The sequence below is a fragment of the Miscanthus floridulus genome, chromosome 2, assembly GCF_019320115.1.
Source record: "Miscanthus floridulus cultivar M001 chromosome 2, ASM1932011v1, whole genome shotgun sequence".
NCBI classification, from domain to species: Eukaryota; Viridiplantae; Streptophyta; class Magnoliopsida; order Poales; family Poaceae; genus Miscanthus; species Miscanthus floridulus.
This window is the reverse complement of record NC_089581.1, coordinates 170,491,719-170,518,399: the sequence shown is the minus strand read 5'-3', so window position 1 is coordinate 170,518,399 and position 26,681 is coordinate 170,491,719. Positions and strand designations below refer to the sequence as shown.

General features: G+C 46.7%; 5 protein-coding genes and 1 non-coding gene across 7 annotated transcripts; 2 read left to right on the top strand and 4 right to left on the bottom strand.

Annotated features, from left to right (window-relative positions):
- Positions 1 to 640: 640 nt before the first annotated feature.
- LOC136540632 (DEAD-box ATP-dependent RNA helicase 38-like) lies at positions 641 to 4,988 on the top strand. The gene is made up of 8 exons (XM_066532631.1): positions 641 to 1,016; positions 1,130 to 1,423; positions 1,556 to 1,783; positions 2,641 to 2,706; positions 3,190 to 3,591; positions 3,730 to 3,841; positions 4,307 to 4,392; positions 4,481 to 4,988. Exons 1-8 carry the CDS (start codon positions 765 to 767, stop codon positions 4,541 to 4,543), a joined length of 1,503 nt encoding a protein of 500 aa, XP_066388728.1. The 5' UTR covers positions 641 to 764; the 3' UTR covers positions 4,544 to 4,988.
- Positions 4,989 to 9,627: 4,639 nt separating this feature from the next.
- On the bottom strand, positions 9,628 to 11,153 carry LOC136540631 (photosynthetic NDH subunit of subcomplex B 2, chloroplastic-like). The gene is made up of 3 exons (XM_066532630.1): positions 10,597 to 11,153; positions 10,077 to 10,514; positions 9,628 to 9,956 (listed from the first exon to the last, which is right to left on the bottom strand). The coding sequence occupies exons 1-3, from the start codon at positions 11,041 to 11,043 to the stop codon at positions 9,762 to 9,764; spliced, it is 1,080 nt and encodes a 359-aa protein (XP_066388727.1). The 5' UTR covers positions 11,044 to 11,153; the 3' UTR covers positions 9,628 to 9,761.
- Positions 11,154 to 12,502: 1,349 nt separating this feature from the next.
- On the top strand, positions 12,503 to 12,586 carry TRNAL-CAA (transfer RNA leucine (anticodon CAA)). Its single transcript has one exon. It is a non-coding gene; the product is annotated as a tRNA-Leu (tRNA).
- A 1,807-nt stretch (positions 12,587 to 14,393) lies between these two features.
- Positions 14,394 to 14,779, bottom strand: LOC136535683 (uncharacterized; the record flags this gene model as incomplete). The annotated part of the gene is made up of 2 exons (XM_066528044.1): positions 14,394 to 14,499; positions 14,532 to 14,779. Coding segments are annotated over 2 exons (330 nt in total), but the record flags the coding sequence as incomplete, so codon positions are not given.
- LOC136535682 (YTH domain-containing protein ECT4-like) lies at positions 14,394 to 19,068 on the bottom strand. Of its 2 annotated transcripts, none has more exons than XM_066528042.1 (9): positions 18,694 to 19,068; positions 18,228 to 18,316; positions 17,996 to 18,116; positions 17,750 to 17,823; positions 16,667 to 17,218; positions 15,698 to 16,276; positions 15,398 to 15,610; positions 15,162 to 15,308; positions 14,394 to 15,061 (listed from the first exon to the last, which is right to left on the bottom strand). In XM_066528042.1, exons 1-9 carry the CDS (start codon positions 18,806 to 18,808, stop codon positions 14,813 to 14,815), a joined length of 2,139 nt encoding a protein of 712 aa, XP_066384139.1. In that variant the 5' UTR covers positions 18,809 to 19,068; the 3' UTR covers positions 14,394 to 14,812. The 2 variants fall into 2 exon arrangements, with proteins under 2 accessions (XP_066384139.1, XP_066384140.1); XM_066528043.1 differs by having other exon boundaries at positions 17,996 to 18,113.
- A 1,497-nt stretch (positions 19,069 to 20,565) lies between these two features.
- LOC136537439 (protein DETOXIFICATION 35-like) lies at positions 20,566 to 21,126 on the bottom strand. The gene has a single exon (XM_066529413.1). The coding sequence runs from the start codon at positions 21,124 to 21,126 to the stop codon at positions 20,566 to 20,568; it is 561 nt and encodes a 186-aa protein (XP_066385510.1).
- Positions 21,127 to 26,681: the final 5,555 nt, after the last annotated feature.

Sequence of the window (26,681 nt, the reverse complement as noted above, 5' to 3'; positions counted from 1 at the left end):
ATTTAGGGTTTGGACCGATTCAGGCCCGTTTGGAACGGAGGCTTTTCCTTTTCATAGGAATTTTGGAGGAATCAAGTTCCTCCGTTTTGCTGACGTCATTGTGTGTTCGGGATGGAGGATTACATCTTTCCTTTCCTGTGGAAAGGTTTGCCTTCTTTCACAAAACACAGGAAAAGAAACATCCGGTTTGAGCTCAATTTTTCAATAAAACCCGAGGTGAGTGATTGTGTAGGGGAGAGAGAAATAACAGGACTACAGGAGCTTATATACCAAAAACATATGTGCAGTGTGATCCAGTTTCAGATTGCACATTTGATAATCCAAATAATAGGATTATGTCTTGACTTAATAATCAGTATAAATCAGGATAGCATCATGTTCTTTTTTTTTCTTTTTTTTCCCTAAAACACTGCAAAATCTGCTGTAGTGCTACACTGTTACTGTTCTTTTTTAAAAGCAATGCTTATACTCCTGCGGCCCGGCCCACGTCATCGGCCAATTAACTCCCTTCCCCTTCCGAGGCCCAGCCCACACTCCACTCTCAAACGGCAGCCGCCAAAGTGGGCGTGGCCCAACGAGAACGCGAGTTAACCGCTGCCCGCAGCGTAAATCGCAAGCAGAGCGAGCACACACGGAGGCAGTCCGCTTGAAAGTCAAGCCAAACTGCCAAATCAACAGGAGAAAGGAGGAAAAAACGCGAACTGACTAGCCGCTCTGTTTCTCCTCCTCCCCTGATTGCTCTCGATCTGCCAGCGCGCGGCGCGATGGCCGACAAGGCGTCGTCCCCGGAGAAGAAGTCGTGGGCCGACGTCGAGGAAGAGGAGGAGGCCAAGGCCAAGGCGGCCGCGGAAGCGGAAGCGGCGGCGGCGGCGTCCTCTTCCTCCACCACTGAGCCGACGGTGGAGGAGCAGGCCAAGCAGATCGAGGCGCTCTCTCTCGCCCCGGCGGTGGAGGATGCCGCAGGCGAAGAGAGTCCGCCCCTCCTCGATGACTCCGATGACTCGCAAATCCAAGCCGTACGCTCCCGTTCCCCTCCCCACTTCCGCCAGCGCCGACGCTAGCCCTAGCCAGTCTCGCTTGCCTCGGGCTGCTGATTGATTGATGTGATTTCGATTTGGCTTCTCTCCAGGTGACTTCGGGTGGCACGGTGTACGAGTCGGCCACCACGTTCGAGGATCTGAAGCTGTCTCCCGACCTGCTCAAGGGGCTGCACGACGAGATGGGGTTCAGCCGCCCAAGCAAGATCCAGGCGATCACCCTGCCCATGATCCTCACGCCGCCCTACAAGGACCTCGTCGCACAGGCGCACAACGGCTCTGGAAAGACCACCTGTTTCGTCCTCGGTATGCTCAGCCGCGTCGACCCGCAACGCAAGATACCCCAGGCTATCTGCATTTGCCCCACTAGGGAGCTCGCGCAGCAGGTCATAACTTAAGACTCACCGTTCTTGTACTATGCTATCGTATCATATGGGTGGAGATGGCGTTATCCCTGGTTATTATTGGATGAAGCTCTGTTGTTAATGGTGCTGAGTTTGCTTCATTCAACTGTGTAGAATAAGGCAGTTCTCATGAGGATGGGCAAGTTTACTGGCATTACATGTGCCTGTGCAATCCCGCCAGCTCAAAAAGACTATATGCCGATCTCTAAAATGGCTCCGATTACTGACCAGATTGTTATTGGCACATCTGGTACGCTCATCAAATGGATTACCCATAAGAAGCTGGCCACAAGGGATATCAAGATACTTGTGTTTGATGAGGCGGATCATATGCTTGCTGAGGTTTGTTTGATTTCAATTCTTGTCTTGTTATCATAACAATGCCTAGGGTTGTCAGTATTTGGAAGGGCACCTTACTGTTAGTCTCTTTTGGCATGGTATTTGAGTTACTATATGCTGTAAGGAGCAATGCGTCAAGAAACTTGTTAAGCTTCTCTGACTACCCTTGGCAGTCACATTACAACCAACTGATTAAGTGATTATTAACCAGAGTAGACAAAAGCAATGCACTTGTATACAATGAATCACAACCGACTGATTAAGTGGTTATTAACCAGAGTAGAGGAACGCTATGCATTTTATATACTTTCCGGCTCCGCGATGTTATGCCTTTCCCAAACATCAAACAGATATTGTTGATGCACGCTCACAGTAGGGACGGGTTATTTTCATCATGTCTAGATGCAAACCATTAGTTGAATGTTAGTTAGCAACGCAGAGTAACGATTTGTTTTTTAAACCTTTACAAAGTAATGCGTAGCATATACTACATTGCTACCAAACAACTTTTGGTCTAGTAACATGCACTACATTCTAGTTCCAAGTACACTGAGAAGGAGAAAAAGGATTTCTATTTCCTTATTGGTAGAATGCCCGCAGGTCGAGTTTTTTCATTGCTAGAATGATTTTAGCCTTTCCAGCTTTTATATGTTCTCTAAAACGCAAACTATTGTCTATGTCTTCTACTTTATTTCTGGCATGATAATTCTTTTTATAACTGGAGTTCACAAATTGGTTCGTTGCTCATGACATCTTGCCCTTGATTTTTTTTTGTCCATGGCCATGCAGCTTATTTTATCATTTAAGCTAGTCTTTGTAAATCCATGAGTTGTTTTCTTACAGAGGTGAATTCCTTGCAGGATGGCTTTAGGAGTGATTCTGAAAGGATCATAAGGGATATACAAAGAAGCGCTGGTGGTTGTCAGGTAATTTTCCTTTGCCTCTTTAACTTTTTTCTTATCACATGAAAAAGCTTGCTAAGAGGATATCCGGAAGATGTTGTGAGAAACAATCTTGATCTAGGGAACAACCTTTTTCCTAATGATGGAAACAAGGCTTATTATTTGAAAAATCTCATCCCTGAATTCAGTCCATTCACTGTAGGTGTGGAATCAATCAATGATGATATTAATTTCTTTTAAAAAACTGTGCATGCATTCGTCATTTGTTATGTTACTACTTACTGGATGTATCTTTGTTAGATACTTGGGTCTTATGTAATGTCTTATTGGCGGATTCCTGTTGCTAAATTATGCATTCACTTCAGTTTTGAACTAGACCTATAATGGATGAAAATCGGAGCTTCTCATAACTATTCGTATATCCTGCCTGACCATACAGCGACAATGTCTTGTTGACCTGATGTGTTTGTCGAACTATTTTTCATATTTTAATTCTATTTTTGCCAGGTGCTTCTCTTTTCTGCGACCTTCAATGAGAGGGTGAAGGATTTTGTTACAAAGGTCATTAGGGATGGAAATCAGATATTCGTGAAGAAGGAAGAGCTTACTTTGGAAAAAGTAAAGCAATACAAAGTTCAAGTCCCTGATGAATCAGCAAAAATAGAGGTTATAAGGGACAAGATATTTGAATTTGGACAGAAAGTTGGCCAGGTTATCATATTTGTTAGAACAAAGCAAAGTACTAAGAATGTTCACAATGCTTTGACGAGGGAGGACTATGTGTGCTCCTCAATTCAAGGATCCCTTGACCAATCAGAGAGGGAAAAGATAATACAGGAATTCAAAGATGGCTACACCAAGGTTCTTATATCAACTGATGTTCTTGCTCGAGGTTTTGACCAAGCACAGGTACTATTTGTGCGGCATTTTGCTTTACACTTCATGAAGTACAAATTTTTCACCTTCTAATTTTGTTGTTTTCGAGCATTTGCTTTACACTTTATGAAGTACAAATTTTTCACCTTCTAATTTTGTTGTTTTTAAAAGGTTAACCTGGTTATCAACTACGACATGCCAATCAAATATGGTACAAGAGATGAACCTGATTATGAGGTGTACTTGCACAGAATTGGCAGAGCTGGGCGCTTTGGCCGGAAAGGTGAAATTTGGATCTATGGTTCCTTCTAGAATTGTATTACATGTTTAGTAGCACCGGTTTTGCATTAAATGAATAAGTCAGTGTCACAGGAAGCAACTAGGTATTGTGATCCACATTGTGGCAAATAATAGTGGTGGTATTATTAGGAATGAAATGAATTGGGGATCATGCTGTCGGAATATTGGATTGAACCTGTGCCCCCCATATTAGGTGACCATGCTGCTTTTATCAAGCATAGTGTCTATTTGTAGCCTTGAGCTTGAATTTTCACCCGGATGCAAATCCCTTTGAATTCTTTTTTATAAAATTTAATCAAGAAATTTAGATGTTTTTTTATGATAAGATGGAAAAGGCCCTCTAATCTGTTTAATAAGAAAACAAATAACAAAACTTTTCTACTTGACTAGGTTTACTATTTTGTATAGTATATTAATGTTGCTAACTTGGAATTGTTGCTGGTGACAGGTGCTGTGTTCAACTTGTTGTGTGGTCCAACAGATAATGTTGTGATGAAGAAGATCGAGGACTATTTCCAGCACAGTGTACCTGAGGTGTGTAACTGAAACTTGTGCGTGCTTTTATCTTGTGCTCTTATGCGTAAACTTACTGTATACTTACTACTATGTTTGTTAATTTTAGGTTCGGAATTGGCAACGTGAAGAAGATTTTGAGGCTGCTCTTAAGGATGCAGGTTTACTTTAAGTAACCACCGAAACTTGTGGTGAGCAGCACTCTCCGGCCCAGGACAATTCACCAGTAATTTTTTGCTGAGCCTGCTGCACAACGTTATTGTGCTCTTCTGCTCGTCCTCTTAGCAGCACCGATTTTCACCGGTGATTTTTTGCTGAGCCTGCTGCACAACGTTACTGTACTCTTCTGTTCATCATGTTATCAGCACTGAGTGTTTTGCGGCAGAGTTTTGTGGATTATGTTAAAAGACTAGGACAATTATGGTGTTATGAGCTTATATGAAACAGAGGGTTGTTAAAAGGTGCTTCTTTGCCAATCTGCTTGTAGCGCAGTTATGAGCATTACCATTTGAAACTGTAAATCTTGTTATTAAAGAGATAACTGTCGAGATGCGTGCGTTACGTATCATCAATGTACACTTAAGATGAGTCTTCGATCAAATTTTGCTTTCGTTTCCTGTGCTCCATCCCGCGTCATGTGACAAGCGGTGGAGCTGGTTTAATGGCAGAAATGGCTCACGGACACGCCGTCGGACACTTCTTGGCGGAGTGAATTTTTTGTTTTTTTAGCTCTTTTTTTGAAATTTTTTCACAAATATACCCCTGGAGCTATGATTTTAAAATATGGACCCTTAGCTCGGCACCATCGTTGGTGGCGTCGAGCTTACACGTCTTGGCGTCATAGATTCTGGCGCCTAGGTCGGAGCCATGGACGCTGACATGGCAGCCAGCTTGGCGTCGTGGATCTCTTGGCCCCGAGCTTGGCGCCGAGCTCTGTCTTATACGGGCCCTCCTTTCTTTTCTCTCTCTCTCTTCCTCTCTCTCGAGCCAGGGCGCCGTGTTCGCCGCCGTCGCGATGCCTCGGCCACCGTGCCCTCGCCCGCCACTGCCTCTGTGCTCGCCCGCCACCGCGCCCTCGCCAGCGCCCGCCATCACAACCGCGGACGACACCCGCACCCGCCCTCGCCGACGCCCGCGGCCCCAGGCCGCTCGCGTCGCCTCGCCGCGCAGAGCGCCGGCCGTCCCGCGCCCGCCGCGCGCCACCGTCGGCCCCTGCCCCTGCAGCGCCCGGCCGTGCCACCACCGGCCCGGCTCGTCGCCCTCACCCACGCCCGGCGTCCGCTGCGACTCCGTTCTAGGGCCATCGATCCCGGCGTTCGCTGCGACTCAGGTAGTTAGTTTTGATTGTAGTATAGTAGTTTTGGCATTTGTTATTTACTAGTTAATGTGATGACTCAGGTAGTTGATTTAATTAGTGATCTAGTGAGATAGATATGTAGAAATATAGAAACCTAGATACATAGGTACATAGATGTAGTTAGATAGCTACTTTGATAGGTAGTTATATATTTAGTTAACTAAATAGGATCTAGCTATTTAGTGAGTACACTGTATATATATATATAGTTATTATCTTATTTACTTAGTTTGTAGTTAGAAAGTACTTGTTAGGTACTATCTATCATCTAATTTGGACTAAAGGACATGTGTTTCGTTACGTGTTTGAACTAGATGGACAACCTAGTGACCATATATCATGGAGGCACCGTTGAAAGCGATCGCTATGGATATGTTGAGTTTATTGACATGCAAAGTGTGCCTGTGTTATTCAATGATAGGCCTTCATTTAGTGAGATGGTTGCAAGGGCTCGGGAGGAGTTGTATTGCCTTGGAGATGATGATGATGGCATTGCAGTTGAGGGTGTACTGCACCTAGGTTCTCCTCCCAACATCCTCAGGCGAATGATCTCAATTGGGTGTGCGGATCAGTAGGAAAACTATGTGAGATCGGCTATGAAGAGTCAGCTACAATGTTTGAACGTGGTTGTGCATCGGGTGTTAGTTGATCACATCCCTCATGGGTTTTCCCCACCAATGGGTCAACAAGCACACTTCGACCCTCCCGTCCCGGAAGCTGATATGGATGTGGAGGTTGCACCTATGGTTCTCGATGCCCAATCTGTCCCTAATGAGCTAGTTGGAGATGCTTGTCAGACTCATGATGTTGTGGCAGATCCTCCTCATGAGATCCCTTTGACACAGAATCATCCGAGTAAGTGTCTTACAAGGTCTTGCATTCATATGCGGAGCGCCGTTACACAGTTATGTGTGACAAGGAATGCTGCCCATGGAGGGTTTGTGCAAGGAAGTAAAAGGTCACCGGAAAGTGGAAGATCACAAAAGTTGTCGGGCCACACAATTGTGCTGACCATGTGCTGACACTGAAGCATCGGCAGTTGACATATACCCTCATTGCTAAGCGGTTGATGGGAATATTGCAGGGAGAACCCAACATGAAGGTTAGGACAATTATTAGGACCGTTGAGGTGTTGTATGGAGGTTATGTGATAACTTATGATAAAGCTTGGAGGGCTAAGCAGCGAGCGTAGAAGATGATATATGGGAACTAGGAGGATGGGTATGAGCAGCTGCCAGTACTTTTCAATGCAATCAAAACGATGAATCTAGGCATGCATTATGAGTATATCCTAAAACCAAATACATAGAAGGATAGGAGGCAGATATTCTTTTGTGCTTTCTGGTGCTTCCTTTAGTGTGTCGAGGCCTTTAGACACTGTCATGTCGGCTACGCCATGTGGCTGCTCGTTGTGGTTGCAGGACAGCCACGATGCAAGACGTGCACGTTCCTTCCATAGGTAGAGGAGGCTTAGGTTCCTCTAGCCACGCACCTATAGGGTCCATAGGCATTGCGTACGAGGACGAAGACGACGTGGACCAGAGGCACGAGGAGCTTGGCCTGTCTCAGCTCCAGGACGCTCCCTCGACTCAGCCTACACAGCCTTCATGCACTAGGCGACGCTGTCCACCTGACCCTTACACTCTAGGTACTAGCGCTCTTGGTCACAAGGGTAAGGGTAAGACTAGGAGGCAGTGAGGGTAAGACTATGGACTTTGTAGTTACTTTTTTATAACTATTTGGGACTGTATGGACTTTATGGACTATTTGGACTATGCATGACATGTTATGTTGATTGTGATGTTCGATGTGGTTGTATTATGCTCTTTGGACGATTAAATGTTTGGATTATATAATGATGTCTCTGTTTGTAACCGTGGATGCTCCTAAAATAAGGGAAACTCTTATGAATTTTTTTCATGAATCATTAATTATACTACACTGCTAAAAAGGCACAAATGTAGTACACAGATTAAATGTAATTCATTAGAACGTGTATAGTTCAATCATATCGTACAGACGCTTTGCAGATGAATCTAGACTTTTCAGTAACAGTGAACAAATTTATGTTTTTCAGACAATAAAAATAGACTTTTCAGTTACAAAGATGAGGAGTACGATGACAGCAACGATTTATCACTTCACTTATATAGTACACCTATAACATCTAGGCTTTCCAGTGATTTATCATGTCAACGACGAATAGACTTTTCAGAAAATGAATCTAGACTTTTCAGTGTCCATTGAAATAGGATCTTCAGTGAAACTAATTAGGCTTCTTGTGACCAGTTATAACACATTGAAATGGCAACTAAACCTGCCTCTGCCTATATATACGCAATGTTGGATGCATTGCTACTTACTTCCCAACTACTATTTTCTTTCGTTGCAGTACCAATGTCTGAAGGGTCGTCCAGAGGGATAGGAAAGGAGAAGGGAACTACCATTGTGTGGGAGGGTTCTCTTGGTCCCGATTTCTTTGAGAAAGTTCTTTATGAGAGGTTCCCAGTTGAGAGCAAAAATGATTTCACCAAAGAGACACCACTGAGAGGATATGATGAACGAAAAGAAGAGTGGCCAAAATGCATGCATGGTGAGGACTATCTAGTGCAGATGTTCACCGAGGGAATAGATGGAGGTCGTCGTTTCTTCAAATGCCCGCAAGCATGGGTAATTGCTATTACTATTTGTTTCTTCAATATGTTTCTCTTCTATATAACTTACATGACATACTTATTGCAGTCTTCCTTGGTCGAAGAAAACTGTGGATTCACTAGGTGAGTCGATCCTCGACCTATTTATCCACATGCGAACTACATCTACTACCTGCAGGACCGTATCTTTGATCTCGAAAGGAAAGTTAACAGTGGTTATAAGGACGACGAACAGGACAATGATAACAATAGTGTCGATTCACAGGAGGCACTCTGCAATGATCCATATTACACCTGCCCTAACCACAAGAACAAGGGGCCTCCGCCATCACCCCCGCCACCACCACCACCAACAATGGGAGGCTACTATGGAGAAGGTGCAACACAATTTGCTATGTGGCCACACTGCTAGGACGACCATATCTTATTCACATGACACATTTATGTGTTTGTTGTTTGGTTTAATTACCTAAGGCATGTTAGGTTTAGTCGAAGGAACTATGTACCCTAGTTCGGTACATGTTCTCACATGCCATTTTATGTGTTTTGTGTGTTGAATTATATAATGTCCTACTTCGTTGGGTTTTTGTTTGCAGCACGTGATCACATTTCACTAGGTCCGTAATATTATACTGAATATTATGACCACAAATAATGAAAACAACTACATAATGAAAAGTCCAATACTATGCCACATTAAACAATACAATAATACTAGAAGTACGTGCCGACAGTAGACAACATTGTTCATGAATAAACCATAGAACTAGCAAGTCATGAAAACTACTGAGTGCAACGAGACCACTTTCCCTTCCTCAGGGCATCGTGATTCTCCTCCATCGCTGCTTTCGCTCGGCGTGCACGCTCAAGCTTCTTCTCCCTCTCATCCCTGTACGCAGCAACACGCCTCCTTTCCCCCTCTTCCTTGTGCTCGGCGCCAGGATCTACGGCGTCACGCTGCTTGTCAAGTCACCGCCACGTCTGCGTCGAGCCCAAGATCTAGGCGGCAAAATATATGGCGCCGAAACGTGTAAGCTCGGCGCCACCAACGATGGCGTCGGGCTAAGGGTCCAGATTTTAAAATCATACATTCAGAGGTATATTTGTGAAAAAAAAATTCAAAAAAAATGACTTAAAAAACAAAAAAGTTGGCTGGGCGGAGGCGGAGTCCTGTAGGCCGCCGCTCGTGCTAACGAGCTATGCCGTGGCATAGCCATGTGACCGTCGCTGGCCAGTACAAGCTGCTTCCCACGGAAAGAATTATCTGTATTAATCTATCCCACTGGAGACCGAGGCCCATCAACATGTATACGATAATGTACACATGGAGCTGCCATTCGATTCTGTAATTCCGTTCACCCAAAAGAAGAAAAAAAAAGTTACAAGTTGTCATGCTCGATGACCTGTGCCGCCTTCCACTCCTCGCCTGGGTTGACGACGACGGGCACCAACATGGACGCCATCCCCGTGCACAGGAAGTAGTCCTTGCCGAACTTCTCGTACATGCCTCCCGGGCTGCACAGGTACATGTCGTCGAACCCCATCCTCACCAGCCTGAACCCGAGCCCGCTATACTGCAGATTCACGGCAGCAAACGTTGTGATTCAGTATCGCGAGAGAGGATGGATAATCTGCATGTTGAATTGTTGTTGATGATGATGAGGACCAGAGAAAGAACGTGCGCTCGATCGAACCTGATCGATGGTGGTGAACTTGGACGGCGCGGTGCTGTAGACGCGCTTCTTCCTCTCCTCCGGCGGCGCCGCGTACACCCGGCTCACCTTCTTCTTGAGCACGGTGTAGAGGTCCTCCTCGACGGTCCAGACGCCCTGGCGCGGCTCCTCGCCGCCGCCGCTGAACCAGCCGGGGTCCTCCCGCATCATGACCTCCGCTGGGGACAGGAGGCTGAAGGCGGCGGCCGGCGGCGGCTGGGAGCAGTAGGGGCAGCCACGGAGGCCCTCCACGGCCGTGCCGCCTCGCTTGTCGAACTTGATGTGGCTCAGCACCGCGCCCGTCAGCTCCACCGGCTTGCTGCCCGTGTTCCGGACGATCACCGCCGTCGCCATGCTCACCCCGTACAGCGTCACCACGTACGAGATGTCCAGCTTCCCCTTGGTGCACCCAAGCTCAACCTGAAATATGTTTCACGGTAGTGCTTCGCATATCGTTTTTTTTTTCCCAGGAGAAAAGTACCAAAAGAAGAGAAAAATGCACCTGCACGGCGTTGTAGGAGTCGGAGTCGGCGTCCCTGACGGTCCATTCGGCGCCGTCGACCAGCGACCACTGGGCGGCGATGCCCGCGCCGCCGGACGAGGACGACGCCTCGTTGAGGACGAGGCCGACGCCGCCCTTGCCCGCCACGGTGTACAGCACCTCCCGGCACCCGCCGTCCTTCCAGTACACCTTGGGTTTGTAGGACGTGACAAGGCCGTCGCCGAGGCGGAGGTGCAGCGAGCTGCCGTTCCGCACGCTGAGCTCCGCGGTGGGAGCTCCGCCGGCCGGATCGGCCACGAACCGCAGGCCCTTCCGCCCGAACGACTCCTCCAGGGACTGCGCGGTCGTCGCCGTCGCCGCCGCCGGGGCCGCGGAGGCGCGCAAGGCGGTGCTGGCCCGGCGTGCGCAGGACGGGAGGTGCAGCGGGAGCACGGAGGAGGTGGCCATTGGGGCGGGAGTGGGAGTGAGGAGAGTGTTATGTGGGGGATGGCAGAGGAGGATCAGAGCCCTCTCCAGACGCGGGGCGGCGTTCACCGCAGCCTCATATCCTGGAGCTGCTCAGTGCTCCGGATAGATGACACTTTCAACTTTCTCCCTGTCGCCTCCTTCCTTCGTTCTCGCGCTTTTTCGTGCTCTTTCCCCCTCTTCGGTAGAGATGCTATGTATTATACGCCAATGTAAAAAGAAATTGTTATATTTCGCGTGCATGAATTTTAGATGAATCTTATACAATAATTCAAAAGATAACTCTTAAGAGACATTTTTAGAGAGAGAGTTCATTGTATGGAGGCGTGGAAAAGGTCCTAGGGAGTAGGGACCTGTACTCGCGAGATAGTCGTCTCCGGCCTCTGCCTAGGGCCCCTCTTATTCTTCTCCGGCGAGTTCACCGACGGTAAGGAATAGGGGACCCTTCTCTCATTTACAGCAGTTTTCTTATCTAGTTTACTTTGGTTTAGTTCAAACAATTCTACTAACGAAATCATATAATTTTTGGTTGGATGTTTGTTATCTATGGTGACTTTGGTGATGACCACGTTGAGGTCGTCATTGCAAGCCTCAATTTCATCGCAAGAGGTTAATTTGTGGACATTATCTATAAAGAAAGAGGTGCTCCAAATCATCGGCCTCATCGTCGATGATGACAAAGCAGAAATCAGACATCCAACCATGACGAATAAGGTTAGAGGTGTTGAATCTGATACCTATGGTGTTCCTAATGATTTTAACTATCAATGTTATTTCATCGCTTTTGATGTGTTTTGAATGGGTTCCGAAACATTGGATCTTGCAACATATCGAGGGTTGACCATATGACTTTGGCATAAGGATTGTACTTTGCTTTCGATGTTCAACAAAACTTTGCTAATTTGAAGCATGTCTACATCGACGAAATTCGGTGGGAAAGAAGATAGGATAATTTAGATACATTGTATCGGTTTTATTTTATATTTTTCATGTGTAATTTGAAATGTATCGTGTGAAGTTTTAATATATTCCCCCTTCACTTAAAAAAACTCTCAAGAGATATTTCATAATATTTTTTATAGTTAAACAATGACAAAACTATCTATCATCTAAACAACGATTAAAAAAATCTGATACCTCATATAAGAAAAGTGAGAGAAAAAAATGTGGCCGTGTGTCACAGCTCACAAGTGTACAGCTTAACAGTCTGTTCGTTTGGTTGTAGCTTGTCGTAAACGATCGTAAATTTTCAGCCGAAATAGTGTTTTTCTCTCACACAAACCAACCAGCAGTACTTCTTTACGGACTAGCAACGATATGAACCAGCCAACCGAACATGCTGTAAGAACGTGGAAGCACAGCAGATATTTGCGAAGTGTGCTTGTATGCAACTCCGCGGATAGGATATTTATATAATATTATCAGAAAATCAATCAAAAAGGTCAGGATGGCCGAGTGGTCTAAGGCGCCAGACTCAAGTTCTGGTCCTCTAACGAGGGCGTGGGTTCAAATCCCACTTCTGACATAAATTTTAATTTTTTTCCTTCTTTTTTTAGTTTTTTTTTGCATCTGAGACAAAAGCGTCACAACATAAAAACTTCTTTTTCTCCTTTTTTTCTGTAGAAGTTTTACAATGCTTTTCACATTGCAAAATTTTGAACAGACAAAAGTGTCACAACATAAAAAAAATGTTTTTCTTTTTTTTCCCTGGAGTTCTATAGTGCTTTAATATTGCAAAACTTTGTAGAGACAAATTGCATTTGAGACTAAAGTGTGACAACATAAAAACTACTAGGTTGCAATCCTTCCCTGCTCGCTGTGCACAACCCTATATAAAAATCGGTGTTCTCGACAAACGCTCCATTTGCTTAGACTTGTTTGGCTGATAAGTCATCAGCTTGTTCATTTGGTCATATTTGGCTTATAAGCCATGGATTATTAGCCAACGAACATTATTTTTCTTTCACACCAAACCAGCCAACAGTACTTTCAGTCATAGCTTATAAGCCAAACAAACCCAAATAAACAGAGCGCATGACTGAAAATACTGTTGGCTGATTTGGTATGAGAGAAAAATATTATTTAATGACTGAAAAAATACAGCTTATAAACTAAACAAGCCCCAGCAAACGGGGCACAAATGTTTCTCTGGACAGTCGGAGCGTCTGAGAAGGGGACCACTTTGCGATTCAACTCCTGATTTCTCTCTATTGTTCACCAAAGTCATCGGTAAGGCTTCTCTCGCTCGTCCACAGAAGTTGTTGCCGGAGCCAAAGCCGTGTAAACAGACCCTACTTCTCTTTACGGCTCCAAGAGGATAGCGCGGTGCGTTGATGGCGTGAAATCGAAGAGAGAATTCCTTATTTGACACTGGCAAAATGAGTCGTTCCTTTTTGTTCTGAAATTTTCTTCGTTTCCTATTTGACACTCACTTCAACTTTCATCCCTAATTTGACACTACCATCAAATCTGTTAGCTAACGGTGTTAACTGACTGTTAAAAAGACGTTTTTGCCTATAGAAAAAAAAGCAGCGAAGCAAATTTGAGAGGAAAAAAAGCCTGTGCCTTTTTTTTTTTCAGCTGGGCGCATGCATCAGAGGTGGGCGCAAGTTTTTTTCCCTCTCAAATTTGCTTCGCCGCTTTTTTTTCTAGGGGCAAAAACGTCTTTTTAACAGCCAGTTAACACCGTTAGCTAACGGATTTGACGGTAGTGTCAAATTAGGGATGAAAGTTAGTGAGTGTCAAATAGAGAACGAAGAAAATTTTAGGACCAAAAAAGAAACGATTCATTTTTCCAGTATTAAATAAGGAATTCTCTCGTGAAGACCTTTAGTGCTGTAGTAGGCCAGAGCTTCCCCAACCGGGTTCACCAGCCACAGGCCCATCCGTTCCAGTTTCCACCGTCGATGAAAAATCTCCCTCTCCGCCCTTTGCCCGGGGACAGCACAGGACATAGCACTTGATCATCAGTAACCTGCACCTGCTACTTGTAGCACAAATGTGTTTCCTACTTTGACACGCCCAAATTTCTGTCACCAAATTGATGGTCATGAATTTGGGCAACTGATGAATTTGGACAACTTTAGAAAGGTGGCTAATGCAGAGTGCCAAGCCAAATTAAGCAAAGCAGACTACGGCAAAAAGCGGCCCTTTTGCTTTGTCATCTTTGCAACAGCTCCCTAGTCCCCACTAACCCAATGCGGTGGCGGTCTAGTGGAGCACCGAACCGAATCCAGCGGCCGAGCACCATTCACCATCACCAGACGATGGACGGATAGAGAAGAGAGTCCGCAATAATCAAACCGGAAAAGTAAAGGGGAAAAGAACAGAAAAGCTCCAATCTAACCCACTTTCATTCAGATCCACTCAATATAACGACGAACAGAACAGGGTATACTCAGACCCCGATGACGCAACACACACCCAACCAGACGGCCTTCGCAAATCCCTTTGTCCAGCCACAGGTCTCTGGCATTCTGATACTACGGTAGAAAAGAGTCTTCGGGCTATATATAAGCAAACTGAAACGGGGAACACAGCGAAAAGAGAAACTAGGGAAAACGCTAACAACTAGCCAACTGCTCTCCAGTAGCGATGAGATGGAGCAGCATCGCTCTTGGGGCCATGCTGCCCAGTTCCACAGCCTGCCTTGGTTGGTCACCAGTTCCCTTGCACCGCGCGCCTCAGTCGAGTCTTCAGGACATCCAACCTCGCTTGTGGCTAGCTATGGAGCATTGGTTGGGCGGTCGAGCTAACCGGTCTTGGCGACTCCGTTGGCAAGGATGGGTTTCTCTGTTGCTGTTTGGGCCACCTTTGCTGCATAGGACACAGCAGGAGTGGTGGTGACTCCGTTGGTGAGGACGGGTTTCTCTGCGGGAGCCTTCACCGCCTTCACCTCTGCAGTGACGCCATTTGGTACATCAGACGGATTGGGCTTCCCGTTAGCAGCTTCCTGCTGTTGCTCGCTAGTGACAGAAATGGGGGTCCTACTATCCCAGACCTGGATGATTCAAGACAGTCAACCCACAGGCATTAGACGGACAAGGTGATGAAATCTGCAGTTGATAAATAAAGGCATGTATTTGGAATTTCAAATGTACCTGCTTTTGGACCTGCTGCTGTTTCGACCTCTTATCCTGCATCAACTTCTGGCGGCTCTCATAGAAGGCAAAGTCATCCAGGATGGACGTCTTGCTGACATGATCCTTGAAGATCTTGAGCATCTGAAGGCCTTGTTCAAGGTGTATCTACATTATCGTCAAAAGGGTAAAGTAAGGAGGCAAGATGGCAAGTTTTGCAATTCAGGAAACTTGAAAAAAACATGGATTATGCTTACCTCCTGAGTGTCACGGCTATTCGTGACAGGCTTGTTCTCATTGTTCTCTAGGATGATGTGCTTGAGAATATTGTTAGGCACGTCCTTGACAATGTGCCACTTGACAGAAAAGGAACCATTCCACTTGTCCTGTTGCCAATACTCCAGAGTTTTCTCAAAATCAACAGCACCAGTCATTTCAGCAACACCAACAAACTGACCACTTGTATTCACCTGAAATTTCATTGTGAATGGCATATCAGACAAAGAAAACTAACTTGACATTCATAATGAAATACCAAATGAGGAAAAGATCCTTACTGAGAAAAACAGGAATATAGGGCAAGAAGAGCCCTTTGACTGTGCTTCTTGATAAGCAGCATCAAGCTTCTTGTTTCCATTGGTTGTGCTTGCCCAGACATTGTATTTTACACTCTTGTGGATGTCATCCTCGCTATACGATTTAATGACAAAGAACTTTGCAGCATCGTACTGAACAGGGAAGTCATCTCTATTGAACTGTGCTCTATCAGGCACGGCACTATCATTCTTGCTTTCACCAGAAGGAAGACTCTGCCCTTTCACAGCAATAGTGACAGTATGACCGTACAATTTCTGGTTCTTGAAACGGCCAGATCTAGGACCTCTGTTTAACTCGATTGTTCCATCCTGACTCTCATTGCCATAACCATAGTATCCACTACGGCCCCTAGGCCTGTACCTGTTATCCATACCAAGACCCCATCGACCATATATCCTGGAATCATAACCGTTACTCCCGTAGGGAAGACCAGTTTTTATTGAATTCCCATACTGGGTATAAGGTCGGGAGCTAGGGTACATCCTATTGGGATAAGTAGGAGCTGCTGATGTAGTTGTAGGTCTTCTGTTCTGCATACCCTGCTTGAAGACAATACAGAGAAAAAACATGAGTGAGCCTGCCAACAGATGTAATACAGAGTCGAAGTATATCATCATAGTCAACTCAAATTAGAAGGCAAAACCTAAAAGTTTGTAAGCTGCTCAATCAGAAAGCACATATTTCTTGTATTGACAGGCCCAGTCAGCCCTAGAAGTGTTAAAACACAAATTCAATTCTACACAACATTATTATGCTTCCTATCTGGTTAAACTAAGAGCCATGAATAAGCAATAACATTTATCCTATAGTGACTATGAAACAGTGGAGTCATTAGCCTCGAAGGGAACATGCATAAACAGAAGAAAAATACATAAATAACACAGCTGTATTTAATAAAAATATTATCAAGATAATTTCTCTGAACTTACCATCTGCTGCGTGGTGGAGCTCTTGTTCTGATATCTTGCTGAGGAACCATTCCCACTGAATGTTGAGGATGGATAATGATTAGTTGTAGTTGTTCTTTGCTGTCCAGTTGCATAAGCAGAGCCATCATACCATGCAAAGTGTGCCCCTGTGCTGTCATACCCATATGTCGTGTCCAGGTAACCAGCAGAAGGAACTCCACCTAGCAAGGGCGCCCTATAAGTTCCATCAGGTGTCAGTGATGAATTTTGTTGGCTTGATGCAAGGGGTACAGTTCCACTGTTACTGTTACTGTTAGCAGTACCATTTGGAACACTGTTAGTGGTTGTTTTGGCAGGATCTGCTTTAGCTGCTGGCTTTTCAGGATTGTTAGAAGACTGGAGGTCGCTTTGAGTGGTAGAAGGAACTAGTGTAGGAGGCTGAAAATACGCAGTTGGATACTGGTAATGCTGCGCACCAAACATCTGACCATCAACCGTTGGAACTGGGGAAGTGGCAGGAGAGTATGCCCCATAAGGAGCATACCCATATCCATAAATATCTCCATATACTGCCTGCAAAAGTCCAAAAGACCCATTGAAATGGTTAATCATGATGTTTCCAAGAGTAGCATGACTATGAGAGACGCATCAGGTCCTGTTTGGATAGAGGAAAAACCCCTTCCAATCCATAACACGTTGGGAGGGCACTAGGGGAAAATTAGCTCATTTTCTGCTCCAGTCCAAATGGAATGGTAGCGATTAGGTCCAAACAACCTCACAAGATACAAGATGCAGAATTTCAATGACAAGATGATAGTTGCAGACAAGAAAAACAACCTTTGCAAGAAGAGGTAACAGTGCAGAGAGCATAAGGAAAAGAGGGAACCAACCAAAGCAGAAACCACACCCCAAAAAGAGGGTGAACAGCTTTCCACTTATTACATGTCCAACAATAGACTCGACAGTACAGGTATCAGTAGACAGTAGTAGCAAGCAATTTGACCATTCCAGCATTTCTACATTAAGAATAAGACATAGGATGCAAACAATCATGGGAAGCATCACATGACACATGAAGGGATAAGATCTTATAGGATAACTTACTGGGGCAATCTCCACTCCATCTGAATTTAGATATCTCGGATAATCATCCCACTCGCTCATGGAACTGTCGTAGCCTGCGAGACAAGGCAAGAACCAGACAATTCAGTTAGCAAATCACAGAACTCTCAAGAGCAACGAATAATTCAAATTATGTTCATCAGACGCCACAAGGAATACGAAAGCAACAAACAGAAGAGGGCTAAAATACTGGCGCTGGCTTAGACATGATCACCACAAGCTCCTCACCTCCATAGTAATAGGCTGGTAGATAGAACAGGTTGGGATCCATAAAGTCTTGAAGCACCGGCGTGATGGACCGCTCAGGCGGGATCGCCACGCTCAGTGGCTGGCTCGTCACGGCACCCTGCTGATTAAATAAACAGCACGAATAAGCGATCGAATCAGCACAGATTATCTCGATTAAACCATCAACACGGACAAGATGAGAACCCATGAGAGCTTCTGCTTGTATCTCTACCTTCTTGGCAGCAGCAGCAGGCTCTGTTGCATCTGCCGCCACCTTGGGCTGTGTACCCAGCGACAACTTCTGCAGCAGATGTGTGGTTTCTTCGTACAGCAGCAAACCGAAGAATTAAGGTGTAACAAGATTATTTCTAGATCCCAGAGGTCGCAAGCTACTAAATCCTGACGAGTAGTAGCAACAAAACAGTTACAAAAGCATGGAAAAATATGTTTTTTTATCCACGGTAGCTTGCAAGCAACAGTGAAAACAAACGTATGGATCTGTACAATTGAAGCGAACAGGGCAGAAGGACAGACAAAGAGCACTTGACACGGTACCGGCCGGTGCAGCCGCCATGGGAAGACAAAACGTTTAACCCCCAAAGAAGCAGCCAAGGCAAAACCTTTGACCCCAACGACGCAAACGAAACCCTCGTAAAGCCAAAACCTTTGACGCCCAGCAGCACAGAAATAAAGGATACGATCCGCGACAGGGACGGTGGCAGGAGCCGGAGCCGGAGCCGGAGCAGCAGCAGCAGCAGCAGCCGGTGCCGGCGCGGCGGGCGCGGGTGCTGGGGGCGGCGCGACGGCGGCCATGGCGCGAGACGAGCGAGATCCCAACGGACGAGGAGGCAGCGGCGAGATCCGAGAGCCCCCGACCGACCGACCGGCCCTTCTCCCCTCTTCCTCTCCTACGGATAGGTAGGCAGGTAGCACGAGCTTAAGCTCGGGGTAAGGAGGAGGGAGCGAGAGGAGGCGGCGGCGGCGGCGGGTAAGGGTGGGGGGAGGGAGGCGAGCCGCCACCAGAGGAGCAGCGCGGCGGCTAGCGGTAGCGGGGATAGTAGTACTAGTACACTACTGGTACAGGGCTGTGAAGGGGAAAAGGGGAGGTTTTGGGTGGGGTGCGGGGGTCATATAGCACTAGCAGGCTGCGGCGGCTACCGGCTGGCTGCACCCGGATAGGAGGGGAGTTCGCCAGCCGCACGGCTCTCTCGCCCGCCTGCCTGCTCGGTGCTCGCTCGGCGTCCGCTTTGGATTCCCCTCCTCACGCCGCTCCATTTTTTTTTTCTGTAAACTAATTTCGTCATGCTGCCTGCACTACTCCGCCGCGCCCTTTTCTTTTCTGGTTTCGTTCAGGCGAGTGATGGTCTATTGGTGGATTAGTTTAGTGGGTAATCGTGATCGCGGGTGCTGGGTTTGAAAGCTTCAGATCAGATCCTTTTCCTTAGCCCGGTGGGTTTGGAGCCAGGCAGCCAGCCGACGAGGCCATGTTGGTATTTCTGCTAATTTTGGCTGATTCAATAATATTTTTTTAGGGAGAATAAATCGAAATAAGCATAAACCGGCTGTCTCAATCTTGTGTCTAACCTGGCGTTTAGCACATGCCTTGTTTCATTTTGTCTGCCGGAGTATATTCTTTTTTTTTTTTTACAAATCGTGTATAGTAAGGGTTACGTGTCCATGCCTATCTCTGGTGACAATCTGTCGCTAGTGGTGTACAGTGCACAGTTGCGGTGGCGAAGGGTGATTATAAATAACTCATGAATTGAATCATATATGAGCTCATCCATGTTGTTGGCAACAGTAAATCGTGTGATGTAGCGGCCAGTTGCCGCCCGCGAGGCTGTCAATAATTGCGTGAGTCGTCGCCAGACCAGCCAGACCGTCGCTAGCGTTTGTGGAGTCCAGACTCCAGAGATAGATGCCAAACGCTCCAGCAGTTTCGCAGCGAACGGTATAGAAAAGGAGGGGAAGAAAAAAGAGCAGCGCATCGGACTGGACGGCTGCGGCGCGTCCGCGGTGCGGGCAGCGTGCCGCGCGCAGGCCGCCACGCACCGAGCCCAGCCGCCCAACAAGGGCCTTCCTCGGCCGTGAGCCGCCGGCGTCCACACGGCCCCTCCTTTCTCTGCGCGGCAGCTGCCCTGCCGGCTTTCTTTTTTGATTGGATTACTTTTGGTCCCTTAAATATTATGTTGGTCTAATTTTGATCATCAACTATAAAACCGTCTAAGAGCAAGTATAATAGTAGGCTGTAAGGCGACTAAATACTGAGGTAGAGGAGAGAAGGGAGGAGAGAGAGGAGAAGCGGGCTGTAAGCTTACAGCCGGCTTGGACACAAAAACCAAGAAAGTCTGTGAGAGAGACAAGTGGGCCATGTATTAACTGTAAAGAGCTAACTATTATATGAGTGGGCTGAGAGAAGGCTGCAAGGAACCTTACAGCCAGCAAGCCGGCTGTATTATTAGCCTTGCTCTAATGCTAGTACCACAACTGTTAAAACCGTTCACTTTTAACAGGTGAGGCTGTTTTGTCCAACGTGGAGCTGTTTTGTCCAATGTGGGGCCCACGCGTCATCAACTTAACCGAACTGCACCGGCGTAGTAGCAGCCGAGGTTGATGTAGGCGACCAGCGCCTGCCAGCCGCCGTCGATGGCCACCCCGGAGATCACCGGCTGCACGCTGTTGAGCACCATGGTCGGCGCTAGCAAGTGTGCCACCTTCCCCACGGGCGCCCACATGTCCCGGTCGCCCGTGAAGAGCACCATGGCCACCAGCCCCATGGCCAGCGACTGCGCCACCACCGCGTGCTTGGCGGCGCGTGGCCGGTCGGAGCCCAGCTCGTCGAGGCGATCTCTGCGTCGTCGAGGCGTCCGGTGAGGACGACGAGCACCGTCATGTACCAGACCTCGAGGCAGAGCATGACGGCGGAGGCGAGGGAGAGCCTGGCGAAAGGCCAGAGCCCCAGGAGCGCGTCCCACGACGGACCGCTGCGCGTAGACGCCCAGCAAGTCCAGCTGCCCCACGCCGTACGCCTGCCCGCACAGCGTCTCCAGCGTGCTGCCCATCCCGAGGAGGAAGCCAAAGGAGAAGGTGGAGACGACGGAGAGGCCCAATCTCGCCGTCGCCTTTGACATCCCCACACATGACGTAGACGGGGTGAGCGCGGTCTTGACGTGGTTTTTTAAAGAAAACACAGGTGGCGTAGGGGATGGGCGTGCGAGCCACTGCGGCAGGGTGCTTCTTGGCGCAGCGATGGCGGGGAGCGCGAGGAGGCGGCGCCAGACTGGGCGTCGCTCCACGTCGAGCTGACGCAGCTCATCTCGACACGGGTTCTCACCATGGGCAGTTTCCTGGATTACCTCCACTTCTGCGCGGTCTGCTCCCACTGGCGTGCCACCGCCGCCTCCCCGCGTGGCCGCGCCCTGCTAGACCCGCGCATCCACCCGTGCCGCTGGATGCTCTTCCCGGAGGGTGAGGGAGAGGCCAAGCGGCAGAAGAAGCTGTTGAGGGAGAGCGCGTCCGCGACGTCGTCCTCCTCCTCCTCGGGTGCTCCTACGCCGTCGGCAACGGATCCGGCGGGGGTGGTGAGGAAGGACGGGGAGCGGAGCGCAGTGGAGGTGGACGGCGTCGGTGTGGGGACGGGCCCCGTCCCACGGCGCTGGACGCGGCGGCGGCGGTGGTCCAGGATCTTGAGTTGCGCATCGCGGAGGATGAGCGGGTCGCGGGACCGCACAGCCTGGAGCCAATCGAGGCGGTCGCGGAGGCGAGGGAGGTCCAGGAAGAAGTCTCGCTCGATGATGCGCTCGATGGTGTCGACGTAGGTGTCCTCGTCGAGCACCTCCGGCTGGCGGCGCTTCGAAGAGGCGGAGGTGGTGGAGGGGGTCGGAGAGGTCGATCAAGGGGTGGAGGGCGCGGGTGGAGGCGATGTCGAGAGGCGGCGCCCACGAAGGTGACGACGGCCAGCGCGCCGATGGAGAGCATGTGCTCGGGGAGCGGGCCGCAGTGGCCGGCGGAGGAGGTGCGGTCTGCGCGCGAAGAGTCCGGCGGAGGCGGCGCTCTGCGGCGTAAATCAGCTGCGAGCGCGGCTATCCCTCCGTGCGTGCGTCCTAGGTGGCGGTCAAAGCCAGCGTTGCGGGTCAAAACCAGGTACACATCGGCATGAACATAGCCACAATTGTGTCTAGATACCAAGAGTGAACGGGTTTCAAACTTGAGGTTCCTGAACCAGACAGTTTTATAGTTGAGAATCAAAATTAGACCAACATGATTAGTTGAGGGGCCAAAAGTACAAAAGTAGACTTACTCCCTCCGTCCCAAAATAAGTGACGTTTTCGCTTTTCGAGAAACGACTACCGGCAATTATATATTAAAATATATAAATATTTATGCTAAGTAATTAGTATCATCGAAAAGATCTTTTTGTCTAGTTTTTTAACAAATTTATTTGAAGATGTAAATATTGCACGTATTTTCTACAAATTAAGTCAAACTTGTGGCACGAAAACCCAAAACATCTTTTATTTTGGGACGGAGGGAGTACTTTTCATTTGGGGACGTTTTTTTTTTCCACTAATTTTCTCCGTCCGTTTCCTCGCAGGCACGTGGAGAAACCAAGTGACGATAGGTCTCGCACGTGCAGCGCTTGCCCCGCTTGCCCTCTGCCTGCCTATCCCGACCAGGCGCAGGCGGGACGAACGGGATTGCGTCGTACGTGACCCAACCACACGGGCCCAGAGGAAAATCTGTTCTCTTTTTTTTTTGAACGGTAAGGAAAATTTGTTTAGATCGACAGAGCAGAACGGCAAAAAAAAAAAAAGAAACGGCATCCCTGATGAACAAAATCTGAATTGGTTGGATCTGGCCCGGCCGGTCGCGCGATTCCGCGAACGATTTCCCTTTCGCCTGCGTGAGATTCCGGCGCCGCGCGTGGACACGTCGCTGCGGCTCCGCGGCCGGGTCCGCGTCCCCGGCAGAAAATCGGATCGCGGGTTTTCCTGCGAGGACCGCGATGGTTTCCATGACCATCCAATTCCAAGGAGAGAAACGATCTCGTCTTGCATTGCAGTTGCAGGTGAGCCTAACGATCGTGATGCCTACATACGTACTCCGTACGTAGCTAGGGAGCGAGACGTCCTGGGCGTTTGTATTCTCCAGCTCAGTACCTGGGGTCGCCCAGTGTTAATTTTGTGGATATTGAAGAAGTCGCTACACTACACAAGTATCTCAACATATCTCCACCAATAACCATATGGAATGGGGTCCACATGTGTAGAAAAAATAATGGTTAGGATAGTCCTTGCACTTTTAGGGGTGATAGATTTATTTAGGAGAAGATGAGGAAATATTTGTAACCACCAAAGAAGGGAGAGGTATTGACAGACTGTCGAAGTAAGGAAAAGGCACAATAACATGTTTGGCATAGTTCCTCCTCAAGTGCTCTTTTGAAGGAGTTAGAACGCTTCGGAAGAAGCCATAAATTACAGCTCCTCCTCTAGATCTCAAAATAGCTCTGGCTCCTATAATATTCACCAGAATACAGCCCATCCACCTAAAGTGTTTGATACAACTCCTTTGCCTCCTCTGCAGAAGTTAGAAGTGTTCGCCTGAGCTACAATTCGACGGGTTGCAGTTGTATGCATAGTGCAATGTGAGAGAGATTATAGCCATCCATTGCAGCTGCAGCGTTGTATGAATGCGGTTGAACACTTTCGCTAGTGTTGGAACCGGAGTTGTACCAATCAAGCCCTTAGAGCAACTCCAATTCCTAATTTCTAGGAATTAGAGACATGGGTGAAAAATACCCTCCAAGAGTCTATTCAGCTGGATATTTAAACGTAGACATTCTCTGTTTCGGATTGCTCGCTAGCTAAAGATGGAGATCGAGGATAACTCTCTAGAGTGTACATAAGATAAAAAAAAGTTGTTGGATGGTACAAAGATATAGAAAAGCGATTTTTACTCAAATGACTCTCTAAATAACGATTTAGGGAGTTAGTTTTAGAAAGGATCTAAGAGATGCTCTTAATATGATAGTTTTTTTAGGATAGATTGAGATATTAAGCCCCCAGAAAGCCGACTTCTATGAGCTAGCTAGGATCCAAACAAATACCACTTTTCCTCGGCTTATACAATCTAGGGGGTTCTAGATCTCACAATCGAGCAAGCTCAACAACTCTGTTTTTTTTAGCTTCTAGAATCAACTTGACAATTCTGCCCCTCAAATTGACACAACGGCAAAAAAAAAAAAAAAAAAAAAAAAATCAAAGAATGAGGATAGTACGGTAATTTTACATTGAGAAGCAACCAATTTTAACTTTTGCAATCTATGGATCCAAATAGCCTATTAACATAGCTTTTATAATCCAACTTCTAGCAATCTAGCTTTTAAAATCCAGCGATCTCATAAGTATTCAACCAGGCCTTAGAGGACTTTGGAGATGCTGTAGGGAGTAAAGCAGTGCACGAGTTTGTATTCAGGTATTTCTGCACTGCCTGCCTTTGCGCCAAGAGAGGAGGAAGTGATGATGTTCTTGCATGTATAATGTACCTGACAAAAGCTACTGGCACTACGAATGGCGCTGCTCTTTTCTTTCGCCGATCCACGGGATCCGTCTGCCGACAGGCGGAACAGATCTGATCGACGCAGTGCAAATAAAAGCGTAGTATGGCACGGCGCTGGCGAGATAACGATACCACACCCACCAAATCTAAGGGTGTGGGGCCTACTAGAATACTCCTATATACCATACAATACAGAGCATGTATAGATAAACAAACACGTGTGTATATATAGTACTCTTCTTATTATATTAGAATATACAGCTGGACCGCATCTGTGCGAGGCAGGGGCACACGGGGGAGGAGCAGCCGCGGCCACCGGTTGGAAGGAGGAGCTGCCGCCGCCGTGGGGGAGAACTAGCCGTGGCCGTCGTGAGGGAGGAGGCGCCGTCGCCGGTGGGGAAGGAGGAGGAGGCGTCGCCGTTGCTACTCTGCCTGTGATCCGGATGGAGAGGAAATGAGTGGTGGAGAAAATATTAAAGAAATGGTTTGTAGCGATTATATATGGAACAAATGAACGACAGTCTATCAATTGGCTTCGGCTACAGAAGCCAAGCGCCAGCCGAGCGGGAATCACGGGAGCCGGAGTGCATGTGTCGTGTTGATTCGGTGCCTCGTGTCGGGATCGGGATAGCCGTGTTGGGTTCGGCTACAGAATTAGTTATTATGTAGCTAGCTACATAGTAATAGTTCTCTCTCTCTCTCTCTCTCTCTCTCTATATATATATATATATATATATATATATATATATATATATATATATATATATATATGGATATGGAGAGTATATTCAGTAGCCAGCTACAAAATAAGTTATTCTGTAGCCACCTCTATTTACGATAATTTTATATACTAATTTACGATAATGTTAATACATATTTACGATAGTTGGGTTACTATAACACATGTGAATATTTACCATAACGTTATAGTAAACCACTTAGCAAGAAGTTATTATAATCTCGTAAATTAACATAGTAATTATCGTAACTCAAAGTGGCTACAGAATAAGTTATTTTGTACCCGGCTACAGGTAGTATATATATATATATATATATATATATATATATATATATATATATATATATATATATATATATATACCAGATGGATCGGGGGTACCTTCTATCGAGAACTCGAACGGATTCGAAATTCGAATTCTGAGATCTCGAGTTACTATTCACAACACTATTCAAATTTAAATTCACTATTCAAATTCACGGTTACTATTCAAATTCGGATTATGAATAGTGCACGAGGGTGGCTCAACCACTTTACTATTCGAGGCACGAGGCCTCTGCAAGTATGGCGAGACGTCGCTTTCGAGCGCGAATATTTTATTGACGCCGGATGAGTGAGCGAGTGATTAGTGAATATATATATATATATATATATATATATATATATATATATATATATATATATATATATATATTAGAATATATATAGCTGGGTACAAAATAACACACACATATATATAGTACTCTTCTTATTATATTAGAATATATAGCCTTTTGTTTTGGATGTACTCCCTCCGTTCACGAAAGAATGCAATTCTCGTTTTCCAAAAAATCAAACAGTTTGAGCTTTGATAGGATATTTATATAAAAAAGTATTAACATTTTTATACAAAATAAGTATCATTAGATTAGCCATAGAATATATTTTTATAATAAAATTATTTGAAGACATAAATGCTAATACTATTTACTATAAACTTAGTCAAACTTAAGTAAATTTGACTGACATAATTTTCATAATTATATTCTTTTGCCGTGGAAGTATCACCTATCACCGCGGCTTTAGAAAAGTGGCGAAGGATGCGCACACATCACCGCTCGTCTAGTGCCACCTCACAGGGAGTCAGCGTCAGAGTGGTCGTTCCTGACAAGGACTAGAGATTCATATTCCTCCATCTCCATGGATGATTCATGATTGGATCTGGTATGCTGCATCCATCCTACCCGTTTTGGGCGTAGTCTATCCGGAGCTGGAAATTGCCCCCAGTTACAAGGCTTTCTACAGTCAATTTAGCATGATCTTACCTAACACTACTAGTAGTATTGTTCTAGCAGTGGTGAGTAGGAGTGTGTTCCGTGCTGAAAACACTGAAAGTTGCACAAACTGAGA